This window comes from Purpureocillium takamizusanense, chromosome 9 (genome assembly GCF_022605165.1).
Source record: "Purpureocillium takamizusanense chromosome 9, complete sequence".
NCBI lineage: Eukaryota > Fungi > Ascomycota > Sordariomycetes > Hypocreales > Ophiocordycipitaceae > Purpureocillium > Purpureocillium takamizusanense.
In genome coordinates, this window is record NC_063076.1 from 1702880 (window position 1) to 1725837 (window position 22958).

The 22958-nt window shown below is 58.9% G+C and overlaps 8 protein-coding genes across 8 annotated transcripts; 5 read left to right on the forward strand and 3 right to left on the reverse strand.

Annotated features, from left to right (window-relative positions):
* Nucleotides 1–1026: 1026 nt before the first annotated feature.
* Nucleotides 1027–2883, forward strand: JDV02_009348 (uncharacterized protein; the record flags this gene model as incomplete). The annotated part of the gene is made up of 3 exons (XM_047991000.1): nucleotides 1027–1199; nucleotides 1388–1711; nucleotides 1782–2883. The coding sequence occupies 3 exons, from the start codon at nucleotides 1027–1029 to the stop codon at nucleotides 2881–2883; spliced, it is 1599 nt and encodes a 532-aa protein (XP_047847010.1).
* A 57-nt stretch (nucleotides 2884–2940) lies between these two features.
* Nucleotides 2941–3336, forward strand: JDV02_009349 (uncharacterized protein; the record flags this gene model as incomplete). The annotated part of the gene is made up of 1 exon (XM_047991001.1): nucleotides 2941–3336. One exon carries the CDS (start codon nucleotides 2941–2943, stop codon nucleotides 3334–3336), a length of 396 nt encoding a protein of 131 aa, XP_047847011.1.
* A 76-nt stretch (nucleotides 3337–3412) lies between these two features.
* On the reverse strand, nucleotides 3413–6999 carry JDV02_009350 (uncharacterized protein). Its single transcript, XM_047991002.1, has 7 exons — nucleotides 6035–6999; nucleotides 5761–5977; nucleotides 5606–5704; nucleotides 5449–5550; nucleotides 5243–5396; nucleotides 4790–5189; nucleotides 3413–4737 (listed from the first exon to the last, which is right to left on the reverse strand). The coding sequence occupies exons 1-7, from the start codon at nucleotides 6151–6153 to the stop codon at nucleotides 3687–3689; spliced, it is 2142 nt and encodes a 713-aa protein (XP_047847012.1). The 5' UTR covers nucleotides 6154–6999; the 3' UTR covers nucleotides 3413–3686.
* A 3223-nt stretch (nucleotides 7000–10222) lies between these two features.
* RPB10 (DNA-directed RNA Polymerase II subunit L) lies at nucleotides 10223–10624 on the reverse strand (the record flags this gene model as incomplete). Its single annotated transcript, XM_047991003.1, has 4 exons — nucleotides 10223–10277; nucleotides 10334–10420; nucleotides 10477–10538; nucleotides 10589–10624. 4 exons carry the CDS (start codon nucleotides 10622–10624, stop codon nucleotides 10223–10225), a joined length of 240 nt encoding a protein of 79 aa, XP_047847013.1.
* Nucleotides 10625–10909: 285 nt separating this feature from the next.
* On the forward strand, nucleotides 10910–13906 carry NAN1 (NET1-associated nuclear protein 1; the record flags this gene model as incomplete). The annotated part of the gene is made up of 3 exons (XM_047991004.1): nucleotides 10910–11220; nucleotides 11270–12081; nucleotides 12135–13906. 3 exons carry the CDS (start codon nucleotides 10910–10912, stop codon nucleotides 13904–13906), a joined length of 2895 nt encoding a protein of 964 aa, XP_047847014.1.
* A 416-nt stretch (nucleotides 13907–14322) lies between these two features.
* Nucleotides 14323–15676, forward strand: JDV02_009353 (uncharacterized protein; the record flags this gene model as incomplete). The annotated part of the gene is made up of 2 exons (XM_047991005.1): nucleotides 14323–14525; nucleotides 14614–15676. The coding sequence occupies 2 exons, from the start codon at nucleotides 14323–14325 to the stop codon at nucleotides 15674–15676; spliced, it is 1266 nt and encodes a 421-aa protein (XP_047847015.1).
* JDV02_009354 (uncharacterized protein) lies at nucleotides 15618–16802 on the reverse strand. Its single transcript, XM_047991006.1, has 4 exons — nucleotides 16519–16802; nucleotides 16345–16416; nucleotides 16200–16270; nucleotides 15618–16091 (listed from the first exon to the last, which is right to left on the reverse strand). Exons 1-4 carry the CDS (start codon nucleotides 16525–16527, stop codon nucleotides 16025–16027), a joined length of 219 nt encoding a protein of 72 aa, XP_047847016.1. The 5' UTR covers nucleotides 16528–16802; the 3' UTR covers nucleotides 15618–16024.
* A 323-nt stretch (nucleotides 16803–17125) lies between these two features.
* On the forward strand, nucleotides 17126–21219 carry JDV02_009355 (uncharacterized protein). Its single transcript, XM_047991007.1, has 5 exons — nucleotides 17126–18800; nucleotides 18860–18946; nucleotides 19001–19145; nucleotides 19203–20789; nucleotides 20874–21219. Exons 1-5 carry the CDS (start codon nucleotides 18507–18509, stop codon nucleotides 21044–21046), a joined length of 2286 nt encoding a protein of 761 aa, XP_047847017.1. The 5' UTR covers nucleotides 17126–18506; the 3' UTR covers nucleotides 21047–21219.
* Nucleotides 21220–22958: the final 1739 nt, after the last annotated feature.

Here is a 22958-nt window from a genome sequence, read left to right on the forward strand (position 1 = left end):
AAAGACAACATGCGTTCGTGGATGGTCATCTCAAGAAAGGAGGACGACGACGCCGCCGCCCTCCTCGTCGCTCTCCTTTTCTTCCCCCTCCTTAATACTTGCACCACCTCCTCTTTCTGACTCCTCCTCATGTGCTCCCCTGCCAGAATAAATACCTGGTTCAGCCATCTTTAGCACTGTCTCGAGTGTGGTCTGACAGTATTCTTGTCTCTGAGTTGGCCAAGTTCAACGTCGGGCACGCGAGTGTCCCGATCGTCACCAGTTCTGCCGTCGTCCGCTGCGTCGCGTCGGGCAGCTCGTCCTGTCGAGTAGTGAACAAAACGAATCAGCAGTCGGCATCACATTTGCTGCAAGTCGGAGCCAAGAACAGACTTTTGTATCGGGTACTGCATGCCATTTAGTTCTGTTGGCGCCGTGTGTGCGTATGGTTGCGGTGCCTGAAGAGATATACTGACTAGAGCATATATAGGCCACATTCGTATCGAAAAGGAACTATCGTTTTAAGCGACACGTTCCGCGTCTATACTAGGTAAGGCCCAAAGTGAACAGGCCGGCCGGCTGGCTGACCCCCCTTTCCCGCCTCGGGCCTGAACACGGGACGAACAGCTGCGCGCACTCGCGAATCACTCATCTCCCAGCAACGCATTTCGTTCCCCTTGCTCCTCCTCCCTCCCCCCCATCCGACTTTTTCCCAGCACCAGACCACCTCCAGCAAGACGCTCCTCATCTCGTCCCAAACACCACCGTCTTTCCCCGCCGTCTGACTGTGAATCAGCCTCCCAGTCCCTCACTCACGCGCGCGCGCTCCGCCCACCCATCGTTCTTGCCCCCCCCCTTCTCCTCCACCGCCTGTTTAGCATCACCCATTCACAGACAGACGTCCCTTCCCCCCCGTCCCGCTTCCGAGGAACACGCGCTCGCAAATTACGACCCGCCAGACTTTTGCCTAGAAGGAAGCTGCGGAGGCGGTAGCAGCGGAGGCGGCAGCAGCCGCAGAGACAGCAGCGAGCAACAACGCAAACAGCCATGGTAGGGTCCGCTACGTACACGGATGCCGAGATTGCCTGGATCTTGGACCAGGCCCTCGCGGGCACCAAGGCTTCCGATATCCAGAACGGCTTTCGGCGGTTCGGCCGGGGCCTCAGCGCGAGCCAGCTTCGCTACGTCAAGGGAAAATATGGCCGCGATCCCAGGTTTAAGTAAGTATACTCCCTCCCCCCCATTTTCTTCTCTACCCAGTTCTGGTCTTGCGAAGCAAATGTCAACTGGTCGCTCGAGTGGTGGTTGTGCTGTTGCTACGTCAAGCTCGCTCCACCATACACACCTTCACAACCACTAGCTATGCTCACGAACCATCCATCTACTAACCGTCTTGCCCAACATGCAGTAGCCCTCTCATCAACCGACCGATCCACCCGACTACGTCTGTCACAGAAACCAGTCCACAGGGCGCTCCTGCCCTCCCGTCCACCGAAGCGCTCGCCGCCACCACGCCGTCTCTGCCCCCGGCTCGAGCTCCCACTCCCACCTATGCGGCTGTCATATATACCGGTCCCAATTCCGTGCCACCCCGGGTCCTGCTTCCTCCCGAAACCGCCATACCACCTCAGCTTGCTGGAGTCAGACGGCCCCGCGAGGACGAAGATGCGAGCGTCAGAGCTATACAAGAACAATCTGGTGCCAAGCGACAGAGACTCGAGGGGCAGCAAGAGTACGCCTTCGCTGAAAGCAGCAGGCCCGACGAAAAAGCCAAGAAGGGCAAAGTACTGACATCCACATAGCATTGCCACAACGGCTCAGAGCGTGGACAACTCTAAGAATACGGCTCACTACACCAACGAAGACCTCGTGCGGATGTTGAGCCACCCCTCGGTCTACAACACACCCCAGTACCATGCCCATCGCTTTCAAGCCGGCTACATGCCCGTCGATCCCTCCATGACGGTAAATATGTCGCCGAGTATTGGCTTCAGCATGTCCGCAAACCCCCAGATACGGCCTCATCAACAATCCTCAACCGTTCCCAGTCCTGGCGTTGCCGGAAGCTCTGCCGACTCTGCACACGTCCAAGCGAGCACCTTCAACCCTGCTCTCGGTCTTCATCTCCCTACCTCGTACGACAACAATCCAGAGCCCGAACCGGAACAGGCATCTACATTCAACTCGGCCTTGGGCCTCCATCTACCGACTGCGAGCAACCATCCTTCACCGGCTCAAGGACAGATCTCGACCTTCAACTCGGCCCTGGGGTTACACCTTCCTGTCGGGGACAATGGCAATAACAACAACACCACATCTCAGCAACGCCAGACGAGCACCTTCAACTCAGCCCTTGGCTTGCATCTCCCGACTCCGACCGCGTCCATGCAAGGACAGACTTCTACATTCAACTCGGCCCTCGGCTTGCATCTCCCCGCGCCCAGCAACGATCCCGTACCCATGCAAGGTCAGACAAGCACCTTCAACTCGGCTCTTGGCTTGCACCTCCCCAGCAATATCAGCAACGCCAACAATACATCATCTGCGACCATGTACAACCCCTCGCTTGGTTTGCATCTCCCCGTCGCCCACAGCAACCTATCACTACCGGCGAGCACTCGCACCTCGGCCACGGGCCTGCACCTCCCGAGCCCGACGATGACCAACCGCCCGGCCGAAGCAACGAGCCGCCCCGCCCACACGATCGTCGACCCGCTGGCTCCGCGTTCCGCTCCCGTTGCCGCCCCCGCCGATGACCCCGCTCCGGCTCCGGCTCCGGCCTCGCCGGACAGCCTGTTTGGCGATGACCCGGAGGACCTCGAGCTCCCGTCGTCTCCCCCCGGCGCTCCGATCCCGTCACTCGCAGACGGGGAGGCTGACGCCGCTCCCACCGGCCACATGTAGGACATGATGGACGGGGAGCCGGCGTCGCCCTCCATCAGCACTCGCTCCGGGCTCAACATGGACTTTGGCTCGGGCTGGGGCGCCATGCCCCCTCCCGAGCCCTTGGAGGATCCCGATGCCGCCGCCGCTATTGCCGCCGGCACCACCACCACCACCACCATCGCCGCCGTCGTCGAGCAGCAGCAGGATCAAGACGCGTCTCGCGCCCGTCCCTCTCCTGGCGCCGGCTTCGAGGGGTCCTTCTCGGGAGGACAGCCTGGGGAGTGCGTTGCGTCGTCACGCGACCAGTCGGCTACCATAGCCGATTCACTGGTCCCCAGTGGCCTCCCAGAGGCATGTTCGCCGTCGCTTCCGCCGAACACCGGCGCTGACGACTACGATCTTTGGGGGTCGCCCACTCCCACGACTTTGGACGAGAATGTGGCTGGCGCGCACGATGTCGCCCCCGCGTAATGTTTGGATGTGGCTTTGGTCAGGCAATATTGGAACAGCATGGACAGAATAGAATATAAAAAATAGAAATGTTTACATTGGATGGCATCCTCGGCGATCTGACATGATCGATTGTGGCCTTACTCCTGCTTGCTTCCCTACGTACAAAGGTCTGTTCATTCATCCAGTGGACTCGTATTGTGTCGTGAATACGTAAATGGATAGGGTATCTAGTGCCTGAAAATAACGAGTAGACCACCGCTCCCACCAAGTTGTAATTCTCCAGTATCACATACTCCTCCGCTACCTTCACCCCATCCGCTTATTGGATGGACTGCATGGAGCTATCATAAAGAATGCACAAATTACCTTTAGACCACGATGCTGCTGACGTTTCTTCGTGCCTCGGCTTCGTCGACAGAGAACTGAAAGACAAACTTGAATAGCTCTCGCAAGTATCCATATCGCGGCGAGCTGTTGCACATGGCTTGAACGCTCTTGGCCATGTCCTGTGCAATGACTCGCTTGCCCCGGACAGGGAGTGCTTGGTTGCGAGGGATAAAGGAGTCCGTGAGAACCGCATTCTTGTATTGCTGAAGAAGGGTGGTTTGACCGGGCAATGAGCCGAAAGAGCCGGTCGGAAGTCCTTGGACGTACTTTTGCAGCGCGGCAGCGCCAGCCTTGGGGTCCGTGATGGCCTCTCGATCGAACCCAAGATTCATCGCTGCGCGAAGGACCAAGATCTTGCACCGAGATATATTGGGGTCTTCGGTCGCCGTTGTCGTGGTGGCAGTACTCGATGTGCGGTTGCTGCTTCGCGAGTAGCTAGACATGTTGGACGCGTTGCTCGACCATCTGCCGCCACGACCATTGTCACTCGTGGTACCAAGCACCATGATGTTCGGCATCTGTGGTGATCGGCTCTCCGGCGAGACGGGCGTGTCTTCGAATTCAGTGACTGGCGTCTCTGGCACGGGTGGCGGTTTCCTTGGGCGCTCCTCTTGGTGGGTGCTCTTTACGCTCTCTCGCTTGGAGTGCAAAGACGAACGGTTTGACTGCCTGCTCTCGCGTCCAGTCTGGTCGCTCGGCTGGGTGGGAAAGAAGCTGGTCTGGCTGGGCCGCGGCGTGTTTCGGTCCGGGCGTATCTGTGTCCAGCCATCTCTGAATATGTCGCAAAGATCCCAGCATGCCTGAACAGCTGAACCGAGAAGCTCTTCGTCGGGTGGCCTGCCGTCTCTTCTATTTTGCCGAAGACTAAAAAGCATCTCTGCCAGGCTCCAGCAGGCACTCAGGAGGTGGTCAGTCTCTTCGGCAAGCTCGCTGCGCTGTTTCATGAGGCGATGGCAAAGCGTGATATAAAAGTCCAGGGTCCGTTCCCTGAATGCCTCTGGGAGATTGCGGCTATCCTGAGCACTATACAAACTGAACCAGGAAGTCAGTAGCGGTCAGGCAACGCTCGTCACATTGGGCTCACTGATTGTTCAGCTCGAAGCTGACTCGCAGAACGGAATCTGCCGTCTCATCCTTGCGCTGGCGGATGTCGAACAAGGCCTGACAGAAATCTCGACACATATCAAGATTCATGCGGACATTTAGGGAAGCGGAATCCACATCCTGGTTCTCATATAGACGCTGGCATAGCTTCCAGCATGATTTCCAGGCTTTCTCGTGGGCATCTGGTGTTCCTGAATTGTTGAAGACTCTGGCTCGGTGAATAGAGCTCAAAGTAGCCAGGGTGTTGCAGAGAGTCCAACACTCTTGGAGCGCGGTTCTTAAAGCCGTGATTTCGTCATCGACGGGAATGATGTCCGGAATGCCAGGATAATCGTCATCTTCGTACTCGTCCCCCTCTGCTTCCGTTTGTTCATCAATCTCTGCATACGTATTAGCGACCGACTTTGCCCACGACTGTTACGCGCCTGCTCACTCTCTAGGCTGCTTGTACTACTTGATCGTAGCCGGCTGCTGTCGCTCAGCATATCCTGCAGATCCTGGGCCCTCGGAGTGGCGGCGCTGTCAATGCTGTGCCGTACAGGTTTGACGTCGGTCGAGATCGGCGGTCGGGTAGGAGGCGGTTGGGACTGATATAGCCATGTCAGCATCGGTGCCGCATCGTGGACTTGGCAGACCCACCTTGCGATGTTCGTTCTTGAGGGATGCTGGGTCGTTGTCATGGTCTCTGGATAAGGATCGCTCGCTTGGCTGGCTAGCCTGGGCGGTAGGTTCTGTTGATGTCTGTGTTGAGGCGGCGTCAGTGCAAGGTCCATAAAGAGAGGCGGCCTAAGCATACCCAGCTTGCAAAGCTCTCAGGGGCGTGGATGACAGACACTGCCTCCTCGCTATTGGGTTGGCGCAGATGCTCTGGTAGGTTCGTGCTGAGCATGAGAAGCTATTCAAGTGTCAGTGTATGGCTTCTGCATGCACGGGTATGGAGTCCCGACCAACCTCTGAGCGACGGACAGCGTCTAGATCTGTTGTATGCGCCTGTTCCACTTCTTCCGACACATCGTCCTCGATTTCGGTGGTCTCTGTGCCATTCGACGTCACTGGTGAGGGGCCTACGATGTCACTCGGGCTGAGGATATTTATGGGGTGGGATGAAACCCTTTGAGCTGAGCTTGGTCGCAACATTGACGCGTCCGTGCTGGCGGGCGGGGATGACCTAGTGGGCAACCATGAGTACAGGCAATGGCCAGAGAGTGTGACGAGCTGAACCTACACGACTCTCATAGGAGAGCGAAGCCCGTCGGTCTCTGGCGATGCAGACATCTCTCCCTCTCTGGCGAACGGAAAGTGCAAATGTCCCGTCGATGACCGCAAAGGGGCCTCGAGCGCCATGGCGGGGTCGGCGCCAGGTTATATCGCGGTTCGCGACGAGATAGTCGGCGAGAGTCGATCGGGGCGTTGGGCTCTCTTCGACAAGCTGTCGCGCCGAGATCGAAGAAAGAACGCCTCGTAAACCCCACCGCGCGCTGTGTAAGGTTTGAAATTCCGGTAGGTCGCGATGCTCCAGCACGATGGGTCTGTAGGATGGATGGCGGAGCGCAGGTTTATGCCCGGTCTCGCTGTGTGAGGCCAGACAAGCGCGTCAGATGAGGTCGCCAACACGGGCCTGGCTTACCAGCGGGCTTCCGGAACAGAAGCGGGCTGAAGAATCCAAGCGGCCGCGGGTGCACAGCCAGGAGGATTGGAGACGGGTGGGCGGCTCTGGGGTTAAAGAGGCTCGACAAGCAGCAGCAGCTCCAGGCAGAGGGGCCAAGGTGGTTGGACGGGACCAACCCCTGTGCATGGGCTGCAGTAGGCTCACAGACCCCTGCCGTGGTGAGAGTTCTTGCGAGCCCTTGGAGCCGGCACAGTATCGCTTGTAAGGCGGCGGTCGAGTGGGCTGCGGGCTCAAGGGCCAAGGGCCAACAGCGGGAGCGGGATACAAGGAGCTGCAAAGTTCAGTAAGACTGCACTGCTCTGGTGCCTGCTTGCGTGTCCACGACTCCCGCAGCACCGCGGAAGGACGAGCAGCAGCCAGCCGACGAAGCAGGGCGCCGCTGGGCTGCAGGTGGATGCGCTTCGTGCGGGACTGGGACGCCTGGCGGCCGGGCGCGCGTATCTGCGATTGACGAGTCCACTTGTGAGGGGTTCCGCGGCTGCCAGGCGGGAGCTTCCTGCGCTGCGGCCACTCGGTTGGCCGTCTCGGCCGGCCAGGCTCAACCGCAGAGATGCAGGTCGACAACCCCGGTGAGAGGCTGCCTTTCAGCGCGCCTTTCTGTGTAACGAAAACAAGACAGAAGCGCGACAGGGCTAGATAATCCTTCGCGTCTGGTGAGAACAGGCATGTGTCGCCGCAGGCCCAGGGCAGAGTCGACACAGACAGGCAACTGTCACGATGCGGGTGATGCCAATCGGCAACCAACGAACTCGGCGAGACAAGAAGGTGGGCGCCGAGTCTCGGCTCTCATCGATGTACCCCGTGCGAACTCAAGGAAGCCGACCGACCGCGCGAGCTCGGGTTCGCTTCGACCTGCCGGGCCTCCATTCCTCGATCCAACCTGCGCTCACAGCTCGCCGAAAGCTGGCACAACCATCTTCCCACCCTTCCAGACGACCTCATCAACAGTAAGCTGCACATGGCTTGTGCAACGCCGCGCGCCCGCGCGGTCCCCTTCGTCCGCTCAGAGAGGCTCCTGTCCGAGGGCAGCCAGTTAGATGCTAGCTCGGCCGCCGTGGTGGAGGAGGGGGACGGAACCGCAACGGCCAACGCGTGGGGCTGCATGAAATGCGACAGGCCCCGGCGCTTAAATTCAGGTGAAGGTGGGCTGGATCGCACATCTCATCCATTCGTCAAGGAACACATCCGGACGTGCTCTCGCGGTGGTGTGGTGAGAAGACAAGAGGCAGGTCTGCCGTCCTTCCACTGAGCTGCTGCATGTCGGTATGTTGGCTGGCACCGTGACTACTCTCTCGTAATCGTGGCTGGACGGGCTTTGAGCAGTACCTGCACGGCCTTGCCCTACCTTCTCAGAATGCTAGCATGTACGGAGTAAAGGGGGCCGAGATGGTGCGAACAAAGGAGCATGTTGGCTCGTAGCCAGGACTGGCGTGACCCGTCCGCAGCCAGCGTGCGAGCGAGCGTCCGCTACACACCGACAATGAGCATCAAACAAAAGGCCAGCGATCCAGCGGCATGGGACGAGCAAGCCGCAGGAGCCGCGATTTGAGGATCTGTTTCAATATCAGCCAACGTGGCGGGCACAGATGCTGGCCAAGCGCGCCTGAAAGCTGTGTGACACAACAACCACAAGAAGCACCGTTTGCGAAGGGAACCGTCCTTGCCGTGGCCTGTCTGGGGTCTCGCATCCCGGGCACTCGAGCCGGCCGCCATGGCTCCATCACTGCCTCGACGCTCAGTGGCTGGGCGCTGTCCCGAAGATCTGGTCCCGGCGGCTTCGACAACCCAAATCAGGGGAACGCCGACCCCACAGCATCCCGGTCGGCGCTGGGGTCTGCGCTGCCATGCCCCTTTGGTCCTGGCCCAGGCATCAGGGAGGATAATAAATGGGTGTGGTGCTCTGGCCGGTTGGTGGAGGTACTTCGTACGTAGTGGCAGATGCAATGCGACGGATGGGGAGAGAAGAGAAGATGGGCAAGAGGAGGGCCTGAGGCCAGAGAGCGACGATCTCTTGGGGATGAGATGTCTGGGGAGTCTCGGGCTCGGGCAACACTGTACGAAGTACAGGTAGCTACTACGAAGTAACTTGGTCGTTAGGTACTTCCCCTCCTGCTTCACCTGGCCGCAGACAGACAGTGACTCGCGAGTGGGAGTGATGATATGTGAGGAAAGAGGATCGGTTGGGTGCTCCTTCCCCAGTGCAGATCGCTGAAACAATGGGCAGCCCGATTTTGCGTGGGCTCCAACCTAGCAGTACCACACGGTAGGATAGTAAGTACCTATGTGTTGTATTTTTTAGGCAGGTTTAAGGTAGTAGCATTTACGATTACATCTACCGCCGTTGGCATCGCTCGCTGTCACGCCGGATGAGCTCGAGTGCACATCAAAGGGACATACTTAGTATCTTGATGACTAGGTACGCCGCCTCATGGTGGCTGCTCGGGGATTGGCGTCGCACCTCTCTGCTTTTGTCTCCAAGTGTTCTGAATGCTGCTCCCTTGGTATTCGGACACAGAGACGAGGCATAACCAAGCCACTGCAGGGATCTTGATGAGCCTTGCGCTGGCCTAAAGTCGCCGTCACCAACAGGAGATGCATCGTGACAGGACCAGCACATGGCTATCCCCTGCCCCATACCAGGGCACGCTGTAGTATGTCAGGGCATGTTCGGAAGAATCACACGGCCAGAGTACCTTGCATTTCATGCTGCGCCTCGCTGGGCGTCTTGCGCCTACTCTAGTCGTTGGACGCAAAGCACATGGCGGCCCGCTGGCAAACGAGTATACACCTCCGCCTCATTTGGAACGGTAGTTGTCCGCCTTTACAGATTGCCGATTATACTAGCATGCCTACCGACTACGAAGCCCTCATCTCCTCTGGGCTGTGCTGTGAGATGTCGGGTGCCGTTTGTGACAACTGTGTGGCGCATCAAATCGGCTAGAGCGCACTGCCAGCGCCCGCCGCCTTGAGCCATGCCTCTGTGAGCCATTTGAGTCCCCGCGGTCGCGTCTCTTGGGCATAAATACCCTGCCATAGGCGCTCAGGCGCACCGGCCGGCACCGACAGTCTGGTTTGGCGGAGCCACTACTCGCGCACGTTGGCGGTGTGCAGCCCCACGAAACATGTGTTGGTGCTTGATAGGCGCCTGCTCGGCCGAGGCCACTGTGATGTGATGTTCAAGGAATGTGCCCTGATTTACGCCTTGTCCATGCCCTTGGCTGGTGCTCTGGGGTTGTCGGGGGCTTCAGTGCTGGCACCAGAATTGAGGCTCTGCATGCGCAAGAGGAAGCCGTGTCAGGTGTTCTGCCAGCTATGCGAGGCAAATCCCGTCCCGCCTGATTGCAACGCTCCGCTGCATCCTTCCCAGCCACTCGACTTTTCTGAGAAGACATCAACAAACCAAATCGAGTAGATTGTTGGTCGGCGCGAGATAGTCCCATGCCGAGTCGCAGCAGCTGGACACGATGATGAGAGCGCGACCTTCCTACCATCTCGTAGTATGCGAGCTTGTCGAGCATACCTGTCGACCTGTACTGGATGGAGGAAGCAGACAACGCCGGCATGGCCAAACATGTAAATCAATTCTGCCTCAAAAGGATATCGCGAGCGGCAACTCGCTCCTGAGTCAGCCCAGAGCTAGGCTGTGTAACACTGCTCATTCATGCGCCGGTGTATCATAAAAATCGCAAGCCGTTACCGAACGCCATAACATGCGCGCCCACCCCCTCGACCCCATCGCGCAGTCTAGGCAACCTCGTTCAACCGCTGCTTCTTCTCGTTTCGGCCGTCTGGAGTATACCTGGAGTATATCGGTCAGTGTCTGATCTGCGGCATCATTGTCTTCAAGTCCCATACTTGAGCAGCTTCTCAATCAGGTCGACGTGTGTCATGATCATGCGGCGGCAGCAATAGCGCTTGAGGCCCAACTCGTCCATGGCATCTCTAGATGACTATATTAGTACCCTTGTGTCTGTCGTCGTATCGCGTCGTGCACATACCCGTCGGTTTTCCTCGGGTCTGCAATCAATTGCAGGTAGCGCTCCCACAGGTCGCCAGTGACCTTGAACCGTTAGCAATGAGCGACCACGCCTCAGCTGTAGATGCGCTTACCTTCCCGCAAGAGAAACAGCGAATCGGAATAATCATCTTGGCTGTGTTTGTGCGGTACCGGTGCCTTCCAGGACGTGACGTTGTTTACGGCAGGATGGCGGGTGGGTAGAGACTTCGTTCACGCGTTGATCACAGGAAATGATTCTCTGCCGAGGTTTTCCCGCCACGCCTTCCTTATCTTATCGCATGAAAAAGTTCCCCCAGCAGGACCAAAATTTCTGAACCACCGAGAGACACTGGACCCGTCCTCGACAGCAACCACCAGCTCACTGCGACTTGCAAATTGACATTGGTCCTGCGGCGCAGAACCTCGTCGCAAACATGGCGGGTCTGAAGAGCCCCAGAGTCAAGGACGACAAGACAAAGAAGCGGAAACGCGAGGCAAACGATTCCGAAAATAAGGCGAAGAGGCATCGACAACAAGCCCGCCAACGGCAAGGGAAGGCAAATGGCGACGAGAGTGTTTCGGAAGCGGACAAGCTCATTGAAGCCGACTCGCTCAAGGAAGTCGCCTTGACAAGCCCAGGAGATCTGACCGGGCGCTCCCAAAATGTCGAGACAGGCTGGAGAATATCCAAACCCATGGGAGGGCGAATGCTGGATATCGACCCGATTCTTACGGCTGATGACCGGTATGTGAAAAGCGTCGCTGTGCAAAGAAATCATATTGACATGATCTAGCTATCTTATTCTGACCTACAACACTTCCATTCAAGTCTACACTACCACCGATTCGTTGCTTGTCAGACGGATACCGATTACAACTCTCGATGCCTCTGCACCGCAGGGGTCAACACCCGCGACGATTATCGCAACTCGGCTCTCTGCGCAGAACCCAAATTTTGCCTGGGTTGCCTGCTCGGACGGCCAAGTTTACTATGTCGACTGGACCCAGAGCAAGGAGACGCCAACGAGCTTCAAGACTGTGTCCGGCACTGCCAAGGCAATGGCTGTGATACCCTCAAAGCGCCAGGGCAAAGGAGACGACATCGTCCTGGTGGTCGAATCCGATAAGGAGCATCGCATGGAAGTCATGGCATATCATGATAAGACTGGGTCTGCCACGGCGTCTAAGAGCTTGTTGGCTCTCAAGAAGTACGGCGCCGGGCTGCAGCTGCTGGAAGCCAGCGAAGACGGCCAAGTTCTGGTTGGGGCATTTCACGATCGCCTGTTCCTTGGCGTGGCTTCTCAGTCTGGCACTGGCAAACTTGAAGAGCTTCAGTACGAGTTTTACTCGTTTGACGTCCCGGATCTCATCACCTCTCTGAGTCTGAGGGTCCACAGGAAGTCGGGCGGTCGAAAGGTGCAAGTTGGGTTTGATAAGGCAGTGGACGTCATTGCTGGTGGCGCGCGCGGAGCCATATTCGTTTATAGCGATGTGCTCTCGCGCCTTCAGGCTGTAGGGAAGTCGCAGGTGGCCAGAGATGGTGTGCAAGTGCAGCGACTGCATTGGCATCGGCGAGCCGTCCACGCCGTGAAGTGGTCTCGCGACGGTATGTGTTGTGCATTCGTGTTCGAGCGCCCGACCACAGCTGACCAGCAACAGGACATTACATTCTCTCCGGCGGCTCAGAAAATGCTCTTGTCATGTGGCAAGTTGACACGGGCAAGAAAGACTTCCTCCCGCATTTGTCTGGCAGCGTCGAAAACATTGTGATCTCCTCGTCAGGGTCATCATATGTGATTCATCTGGACGACAACTCTTGTATGATCCTGTCGACTGCCGAGATGACGCCAATCACATACGTGTCCGGCATCCAATCCGCAGCCATCGATGTGGCGACGCCCAAGGACCTGTTGGTAAAGCGCACCTGGAGCACTGCGGACCAAGTCAGGCGGCCGATCCCGGCTGCCATCAAACCCTCAGACCCGTCCAAACTTCACGTTTGCGTCGGCAATGGCCGCCAAGCATCCATGGCTGGCGACTTCTCGGCGCCCTTGCTGCAGACGTTTGATCTGGACTCGTTTACGAGCGTGACGAAACAGGCGCTGGCCCGCACGCAGACAACAACTCACAATATGACCAGCAAGGGTCACACCATTGATGAGCCCTTGGTCAGCCATATCGCCTTCTCCGGGGATGGAAAGTGGCTGGCCAGCGTTGATGAGTGGAAGCCGTCCACGAAGGATCTGGAAAGCGTTAGCAGCGACATGAGAGACCAATTTCTTCGCGAGAGAAGCGAGATTTACCTTAAGTTCTGGGAAGTACGCGACGCCGACGCGTCGGTCGCTTTGGTTTCAAGGATTAACACTCCCCACGCCACGAACCATCCTGAGTCAGTCCTCGATCTCACTTCAAACCCCACCTCGACATCATTTGCGACTATCGGAGCAGATGGCATCGTGCGGGTATGGCGACCCAAGGCCCGCCAACAAAACGGACTTGCCGTCAAGGGGATGGAGGGCCATGACACAGTCACCTGGAGCTGCTCGCAAATCATCGCCGTCGGTGACTATGTCGGCAAGGAGGCTGGTACGGATTTGTCGGCAAGCACAGCCCCAGCCAGGACGCAGGGAAGCATCACGTATTCAGAAGATGGCTCGACCCTCTTTGCCGCCTTTGGAGCGACTGATATCGGAGTGGTCTACGTTATCGATGCAGTCAGCGGACAGATCGTCAAGATGCTCGAGGGGTTGTGGAGCGGCCAGTTGCAGTCGATTCGCGCGCTCTCCTCATTCGTCCTGGTTTTGTCCAAAGACCTGCGCGTCTACGACGTGGTCGGAGACGAGCTGCAATATGGCATCGTCATTCCCGAGATACCAGGAGTGAACGAGCTCCTTCAACTTGCAGTGGACCACACATCGGGTCACTTTGCCGTCACATTGCCAATTGGAGGGATTTCCAGCGTGGGAATCTTCGACCCAGAGGATCCAGAGCCGCTACTGGTGCGGAGCACTCCGAATAGGATAGTCAGCCTCGTCTCGGCACCCACAACGAGCGGCTTCATTGCGCTGGACGACGCAGCTCAGGTTTGGGTGATTGCCGAGGGGTCCGATCCGTCGGCGCTCACAACCGTTCAGCCGCTGCAGGATCTGCAGCTCGACGGGACAACGGCTGATGACAGCAGCAAGGACATCATCCTCAACCTGAACGACGACGAGGTCGCCAGTGACGAAGAGATGGACGACCAAGTGCCGGGAGAGGAGGAGGACGTGGACATGGATGACGATGAATTCCACCCCAGCGTCATCCCACAGCAATATCTGGCGGATATATTCGATGCTGCGCCTGCGTTTGCCGCACCGTCGGTGGAGGACATGTTCTACAAGGTCACCGAGCTGCTCGCGACCAAGCCCCTGTCTTCTGGCACGACGTGATGTCGTTTAGCATTGCGGGAGGGACATGCATACATGGCATAATTTTGGGGCATTTGTTGATTGCATCACGGGCGTTCATCTGGCGCCTGCATGTTAGATTTAAAAGACAGGGTCCGGACGGGGGCCGAAGCGAGCTCGGCGTTGCACACGAGCGGACCCGCAACCTCCCTCGGTGGCGCCGGGAACGGCATGTGTGGAGTGCGGGGGGGATGACGGGGGTGCCAGGCCGGAGAGGGCGCCGATGGCGCAATCAAGAGGGAGGGCGCACAACACGCCTGATCTGATAGTTCTGAATACCTCTACCTACCACGCTTCCTCAGCAAACCCTTCGTCTCAATCAACGTGAGCCGACGCCGCTGATGTAGCTAGGAAGGAGCGAGCCCATCGTAACGTTGGATTAGCATCTACCCCTCGCCATGTCGTCCTTCACATCGATCCCGATTCTGGACTTGGAGCTGGCTCGGGACCCAGCGACCAAGCCCGCGTTCCTGGAGCAGCTTCGCTATGCGCTCATGGAGGTCGGCTTTCTGTACCTCAAGAACGTGGGCATCCCGGCCGAGCTGTTCCAGGAGGTCATACAAAAAGGCAAGGCCTTCTTTGACATTCCCTTGGAAGAAAAGTACGCATCGTCCTCAACCTTTTTACACTTGACTGTGGGGGGGTTCACGATGAGGCTGACCTGAGTCGACGCTGTTTGCCGTCCCCAGGCTCAAGATCGAGATGAAGAACGCGCCGTCGTTCCTGGGCTACTCGCGGCTGTCGGCCGAGATCACGGCCGGCGAGGTGGACCACCGCGAGCAGATCGACCTGTCGACGGAGCATCCCGTGCCGGCGCCGGGCTCGCCGCTCTACCGCAACCTGCTCGCGCCGAACCAGTGGCCGTCCGAGGCGAGCTCTCCGGGGTTCCGCGCCGTCTACACCGACTACATGCGGCGCATGGGCGACGTGTCCATCTACTTCACGTCGCTCATCGCCGAGGCCATCCAGCTGCCGGCCGACGCCTTTGACAAGTACTTTGACGCGGACCAGCAGCACAAGCTCAAGATTGTCAAGTACCCGGACATGGCGGAGCTGGGGCAGACGTCGAACGGTGGCGGCGGCGGCGACGACGACGGAGAGGGCCAGCAGCAGCAGAAGCAGCCGCAGCAGCAACAACAACAAGGCCAGGGCGTGGGCCCTCACAAGGACAGCATGCTGACGTCGTACCTGCTGCAGGCGACGGCGCACCGCGGGCTGCAGGTGCAAAACGTCGAGGGCCGGTGGATCGACTGCCCGCCCGTCGACGGCACGCTGGTGGTGGCCATCGGGCAGGGCATGGAGGCGCTGACGCAGGGCGTGTGCGTGTCGACGACGCACCGGGTGCTGAGCCCGGCGGCGGGCTCGGGCGCGCGCTTCTCCATCCCCTTCTTCCAGGGCGTGCGCTACGACGCCGACTTCGACGAGCTGGAGACGGTGGGCGTGGGCGCCGTGCCCGACGAGGTGCGCGAGCAGCGCCGGCGCGTCGTCGCGCGGGCGGGCGGGCGCCGCGTCGACGACGTCGAGTTCACCTTCCGCAAGGGCGCCGTCGCCAAGACGCTGGGCGAGGCGACGCTGCGCAACAGGGTCAAGAGCCATCCCGACGTCGGCGAGCGCTGGTACCCGGACATCCTGCGCGCCATCCGCGAGGAGCAGCAGCAGGCGGCCCGCGCCCTGTCCGAGAGGGCGTCTGGAGAGCACCAGGAGCCGTCGGCGTCGACGAAGCTGCCGCAGCCGGTGGTGGAGGCTCATTGAGGGCGCTCAAGGCAGGGGGGGGGGGGGGGATGAAACTGCGGCGGCGCGGCGGCTTGGTGGCGGAACATGAGTAGAGGAAGAGGTTAGATGCAGTCATCAAAGTGTATAAGTTAAGGACGCGAAAAGTTCATCACCACGGACCATCACAGCAGCACCAATGTCTACACCTTCCTACGCCGTGCTACATCCTACCCTCTCATCGCAACCCCACGATCAAAAGTCAGTGCCCGTTATATCTCTTCTTTTTCGCTTTCCATCAAAACTCCTTGAGCCATGCCAAACCCTTCATGTAATATCAAGAAACAGTCTCGTCGCATCGCATAATCGCATCGAAGCGGCGGGACTCGACTAGCCGGAGCCCGGGAAGCAGTCGGCGAGGCCCTTGTTGTGCTTGTTGGAGGCGTGCTCGAGGAGACTGCAGCAGTTGTCATTAGCGGCCGTGCTTGCACACATGAGGACTGGTCGCGCGCAAAAGGGCGCTACGAAGGGGAAGAGATGTTGGGGTTTGTCTGTCACTACTCACGCGGGGGCCTTGGTGGTCTGAAGGAACGTCGCCTTGCAGATTTGACACTGGATGGTCATGGCTTGCTGGTTCTGAACGACGATCCGGTTGTAAGTGAATTGAGCTCAGAAACTAGGAACGGGGGGTATGTGAGGATCGGACGTACGACTTTGATCTGCGACTTGGCAACCTTGGTGTCCTTCTGGTTGCGATCACGCTTCTGCTGTGCCTTGGCTCCCTGAAGAGTATCATCGGGTCGACCTGCGCGTCAGCCGGGTTGCCCGACATGAAGTCCTGCTGGGGAGCATGTTCTCCGTCGATGGGACGCGGGGTGTCTTACGTTACCCATTGTAGCGGTTCGGTTCGAGACAGGCGGGGAAGGCCTTTGGGGTGCAGAGCCAACTGAGTGGCGGATGATAGCAGGCGGGCGAAAGGGGGGTGCGCGGGGTGTAGAATTCCGGTCGGAGCTAGAGCGGGGGAGGCCGGCAGATTGGCTGGAGATGCGCGGCAGACAGGGGTAGCGTGCTTGGTTGCGGGCGAGTCTGCTATATCGGGCGTGCGAAAGGGAGGGACGAAGAGGTTGTCGTGGACGATGAAGGAGAAAAGGCGGCAGCGGGATAAAAGTGCGGCGTTGTCGTTGGAGCCGGCGGCGGCGCCACGGAGGGAGTGGTGGGAAAATTTGCTCCGCCGCGCGGAATGGTGTGGGTGAGCCTCGGCGCTTCTTCCCTGTAGGGCCCTGCACTTCGTAGGCGGGACAGAGGGGTTTGTCCTCTAACTACCGTGCTGCCCACTCCATCCACTGCAGGTGCCACTGCCGCCCCTTGGGTGCCTCCATGAGATCCCCTGAAGCAGCCCGAAAGCGAATCCGCCCTGGGCTGAGGTGACGTGAGCCCTGAGGTGGCGCCTCCATGCCGAAACTCGGTCATTTCTCGTCCATCATGCGCCACCAAGGACTCCGGGCTCACCATCAGCGTCACCCTTCCAAAAGAACGGCGCTTACCTACGCAATTACTTTTGCCATCCACAGAGCGGTCCTTGGGCATCCATCTACTACCAAGTACAGTGCATTCTCAGATGCGGCCCATGACCCCTCGCCGGCGCGGTCATGGCCGCGGAGACGGTAGACGGCTACCACCTCGCTCCCCGGCTTGTCTCGATGCAGCATTCCGCGGCGGTCTCTCCCCCGTCGACTCCACAGTCTCCCGCGTCTGCCCACATGTTCGGTCCCTGACGATCGTGGCGCGGGGCCAGCACTTGACTCCTTGGGGCCGTGGTGGAATTGGACGGATCAGGACCAGACAAGCTCCGACACGTTGTTGCAGCGCCAGCCACGGCGTTCCATCGCGTTTCCTCGGCACCTCTTCATCCCAATCTCACCCACACAAACGACGGCCGACCCAACCCGGCTTGCTGTCCCAACTAAGTAGGCAGTTCGTAAAGCCTGGGTTTGCACACAATCGCGGGTGTGGCTCGTTGGGCTTACTTCTCGGGACCGCCGATGTTCGCCGACGCCTCTCCTCTTCAGCCGCGAAAGCTCGCAGCGCGAACGCGATGCTTCATTTGCCGCCTCGCAAGGTTCTCGTTTACATTTGTTTTGTCAAGCGGTCATGCTTATGCGGGCGCGACAAGCCTAACGATGTTACCGCGACGGACCTATCCTAGCTGTCGACCCAGCTGCCGACGTGGACATCATAACCCGCCCATAACACCCGTTGCTCGATGCTCTACTAATACTAGCCTATGCGCTTTGCCAGTGCCGGACGCCGGACGCCACAGGGGTAGACTAAGCTGTGGAGCCGTGTCGTCGAATGAACCCGCCAGAGGAAGCTGGCCCTCCTGGTTTGCTTGTTCTTGCGTGCCCGTCACGAACTACCGCTGCATGTTGCTGCGGTCGATATGGAGCCGGGAAGCAGGGCACAACCTACCTTACCCATCGCAGCCCTGCTTGTGGTTGCCGACGCGCTCACCATTGGACGACTTGCTTCGGGCTATGCGAAAGTGGCCCGCGAAGAGCCCGCCGGGCTGATGCAACTCTATATATATGGTGTCATAGTCTTCTCCCAAGCCGCATACCCCTGTGAATCTGGGCCGGACAAGGCGGAGGACGGGCCGATCGAGCTGTGCCTATGCGGCACGATGCCCCGAATAGGAAGTTAGCTGCGTAGTAACTTCTTTCGCAGGTCGACCGCGAGAGGGACCCGGGACAGAAATGAGATGTGTAGCTCCCGCTATATAAGAGGGAAAGTCGCGTCGTCGGCTGCTCGCTCATCATCCCTTCATCGCCACTTTCTGTGAGCTCGAGGTCGCGTCTCATCGACAGTCGGCATCATGTTCAATATCGCCGCGGCGGCCGTCTTCGTTCTGGGCGTCGCTTCTGCGAGCCCAACCCCTGGCCATACCAATGTCGCCGAGGAGCGTGTTTCGAAGCGGGCAACCGACTTCTGGTACCCCAACATGGACCACACCGGCCAGTACCGTGGCTATGCCCCGGACCTGGACGGAGACTACACCTACCAGGTGTACAAATCTGTCAACTCTGGTGACGGCGACGCCATCCAGGCCGCCATCAACGACGACAATGGTGGGAAGCGCCACGGCCAGTGGCTCGCGTCTCAGCCTCGAGTATGTGGAGAGGCTTCTCATCCAAGACTGATGTTGACTTGGCGCTGATTGTCTTCTAGGTCGTGTTCATCCCTGGTGGCACGTATGAGATCAAAAAGACCATCTACATGAACACTGACACCATCCTGATGGGTGACCCAACCAACGTAAGAGAGCTCCTGGCATCACCCAACTTCAGGCTTCACTAACAAGTTATATAGCCGCCAGTCCTCAAGGCTGCTGCTGGCTTCTCCGGCGACCAGACTCTCATCTCTGGCCAGGATCCTGCCACGCACGATGCGGGCGAGCTCTCGTTTGCCGTGGGTCTCAAGAACCTGGTCTTGGACACGACCAACATTCCTGGTGGTAGGCCTACTTCGTGTACAGACGTATATGTTCGGGTCGGTTGCTGATAGCGCAAAGGAAATGCCTTCACCGCGCTCTGGTGGGGCGTCGCCCAGGCTGCGCAGCTGCAAAACATCAAGATCACCATGGCGTCCTCTCAGAATGGCCAGGGTCACAGCGGCATTCGGCTGGGCCGCGGCTCGACGCTCGGTCTTTCTGATGTGCGCGTCGAACGCGGCCAGAACGGCATCTGGCACGACGGCCACCAGCAGGCGGCGTACAAGAACATCTACTTCTACCAGAACACCATTGGCATGCTCATCAGCGGCGGAAATACAATCACCATCACCGCTTCCACCTTTGACACGTGCGGTACCGGCATTCGCAACACCGGAGGCGCCCCTTGGATTGCTCTGATCGACTCCAAGTCGGTCAACTCGGGCGTCACGTTTGTCACGACGGGCTACCCGTCCTTCTTGATCGAGAACTTGGACAAGGACACCAACTCGGACATTGCCCAGGTGCCCAACCAGACGGTGCTCGGAGCCAAGAGCCACGTCGACACGTTCACGTACGCCAACACGGTCGGCCGCAACCCCATTTATGGCGCGACCAGCTCCAGCAACCAGCGCCCGGGCGCTCTGGCTCCCGGTGGCAGGTTCCCCGCGATCCCGGCGCCCAACTACAGCGATAAGAAGGCGTCGGACTTTATCAACGTCAAGGACCCGTCTCAGAACGGTGGGCAGACGATCCTCGGCGACCACACCAAGGACGAGTCGGCCGCGCTCAACAAGGTGCTGCAGTATGCCGCGCAGCAGAACAAGATTGCCTACTTTCCCTTTGGCAAGTACCGGGTCGACTCGACCTTGTTCGTCCCTCCTGGCTCCCGCATCGTCGGTGAGGGCTGGGCCACCATTACCGGCAGCGGTGACTTCTTCGAGGATGAGTCCAGCCCCAAGCCGGTCGTGTCCATCGGCCGTGACGGCGACGTTGGCGTGGCGCAGATCCAAGACATGCGGTTCACCGTCTCCGACGTGCTGCCCGGCGCCATCATCGTGCAATTCAACATGGCGGGCAACACTCCCGGAGACGTGGCGCTGTGGAACTCGCTCGTCACGGTGGGAGGCACGCGCGGCGCGTCTGGCCTGACGGACAACTGCGGAGACGCCAGCAACGAGTGCAAGGGCGCCTTCATCGGCATGCACTTCAGCAAGTCGTCGTCGGCGTACGTGGAGAACGTGTGGAACTGGGTGGCGGACCACATCACCGAGGCCTTCGGCGGCGGCTCCAGCATCGCGGCCAAGGGCGGCGCCCTCGTCGAGTCGACCAAGGCGACGTGGCTGCACGCGCTGGGCAGCGAGCACTGGTGGCTGTACCAGCTCAACCTGCACAACGCCGACAACGTCTTCGTGTCGATGCTGCAGGCCGAGACCAACTACGAGCAGGGAGACAACACGCAACAGATCCCGCCGGCGCCGTGGAAGGCCGACAAGGACGGCTGGGGCGACCCGGACTTTTCGTGGTGCGGCGGCGGCGACAAGCGGTGCCGCATGGGCCCTGCCAACTACATCAACGGCGGCTCTAATGTCTACACGTACGGGTCGGCGTCTTGGGCCTTTTTCAGCGGCCCGGGCTACCAGGGCTGCGGCCAGTTTCAGTGCCAGCGTGAGTCTTCTTTTTCGTCTAACCCGTGTGGCGTCTGATATAATGGAAGTGAGTGGCTCTTTGCTGACCTTGAACCGACGACAGAGACGATGCACTGGATCGCACAGACACCCAGCAACCTGCAGGCGTTTGGGCTGTGCTCCAAGGACGCCGAGACTGTCCTTAGGTTGGCGGACGGCACGAGGATCAAGGCTCAGCAAGGCTTCGGGGGATCGTGGCCCGGCGGCGGCGGTGACGTGGGCCGCTACACTCCATAGAGAGGTCTCAATCTGTAGGATTTGCGTCCAACGTTTATGATGTATATACATGATCTCTGCTGTGCTTCCCATATGGTGACGAGAACGTCTTATCATGACCCTGTAGCGACAGAGAGAGAAACGTATGGCGCTGGCACGGCACATCACGCGCCGTCTGTCTCGTCAGTTAGCACCGTTCCATACCGATTACTCGTAGAAGAAAAATCACAGCCCGCGTGTAAGCCACAAGAATGCAACAGACATGCTTACTTACCACAGCGTCGATCCGGCACGTAACAAGTCCTCGCCACCACCGCGGCCCTCAATCTTCGCCACCCGCGGAACCGCAGCACCGTCACCGGGACCGACCCCGGAAACGCGGCGGCGGCCCCCGACGAGGTCAACGCCGTGCCGCCGCCGGCCCACGCGACGGTCGCCTCCGGCAGGCCTCCTGCAGCGGCGGCAGGTGCCCGCGTGCCTGAGCTCGACGTACTGGGCGCCAAAGTCGCAGAGGCCAAAGTGCGAGCGCAGGCGCGCGACGGGGCACCACTTGGGGACGCTCTCGCGGTGGGGGGTCTCGCGGGCGCAGAGCTCGCAGACGGTGACGTTGTGGAGGTCCTCGCACATGGCGACGGTGGTGGTGGTGTAATGATGAGGGTGGTGATGAGAGTGATGGTGGCGCGGGAGGCGAAGACGACGGATGAGGGCGGCTTGGAGGAGCGGAGTGGTGTGTCTTTGAGACTCTAAACACGTTTAGTTTTTCTTCCTTTCCTTGCTTGATGTATGCCTTTTTATTTTTATTTTTTCATGTTTGTTTGTGGTCTGCCGAGGTCAAAGGTGAAGTGAAGCATGCCGGGCGGTTGGGCGAGAATGTGGGTTTATACGGAGAAAAGCGAGCCTCTTGGACGGATCTGAGCGAGTGCGGACGTCATTCAAGCAAGGTACTGTTATCCTCGAGTATACATAACTGAAGAGCGAATCAAAATCAAAGCAAAAAGAAAAGGGGATCATCTCAGCTACGTATGTAGGTCGGGGAGGCGGGAAAACCCTGTCGTGGGGTGTGTGGTTACTATCCCAGACCCTCTGGGTGGTACAGTACTACAGTCAGTACCACTACGATTCGAGTAGGCACACCGTTTCCCTTCTCCCACCATTCGTGGTTTCGGTGTTGAACGAGGGGCCACGAAATGGGGAAGGCCCCCTCCCAATTGGGGGCGAGCTGTTGTTGCTGGCGGCGGTCTGGTGGTGGTGGTGGTGGTGGTGGTGCTGGCTCATGCAGCCAGCCTCATTTTTTTGCATCATCTGTGGCGCCGCCTTCGTCCCTCGTCGAGCGTCGTGGTGGTGGTTCCAACGATCGCGCCCGTCCGGCCCGCTCGCTTTGGGAGCAGCGGCCGATACGGCTGACCGACCGACCGTGCATGTTTCGGTGACGTTTGCGGGCCGATGTGGGTGGTGGTGGCATGGCATGGCATGCATGCATGCACGCACGCACGCATATCGAGGGGCGGAGGGAACTGCACTTTCTCGGGGGGAAAGGATCGCTTCGGACGATTGAAACGCTAATGAGTGAGTGTGTGTGTGGTGCGTAGCGAGGAGTGTGGACGATGGAACGCGTACATGGTCGCTGCTCGGGATTCACTGGACGGGTTGGTGTAGCCGATACTACAAGTGAGGTTGCTTATTAGTGTAGGCTAGGTGGTGTGAGTTGGTGATGGATGAGGAGGGCTGAGTTGGCACGTCTGCTGCAGTGCGTGCACGCCCGTTCACACCTCTTTCTCATTCATCAACGCAGACTAGAAACACGTAACTCTGCAGAAGATGGCGGCATAGGCGGCGGCTGGTCCGTCTCGAGCTTGAGCTGGTAGTTAGTACGTATGCATCTAGAAATACTCCGTACTAACTTAGTATACGTTATTATTTCAGGTCTGGATTA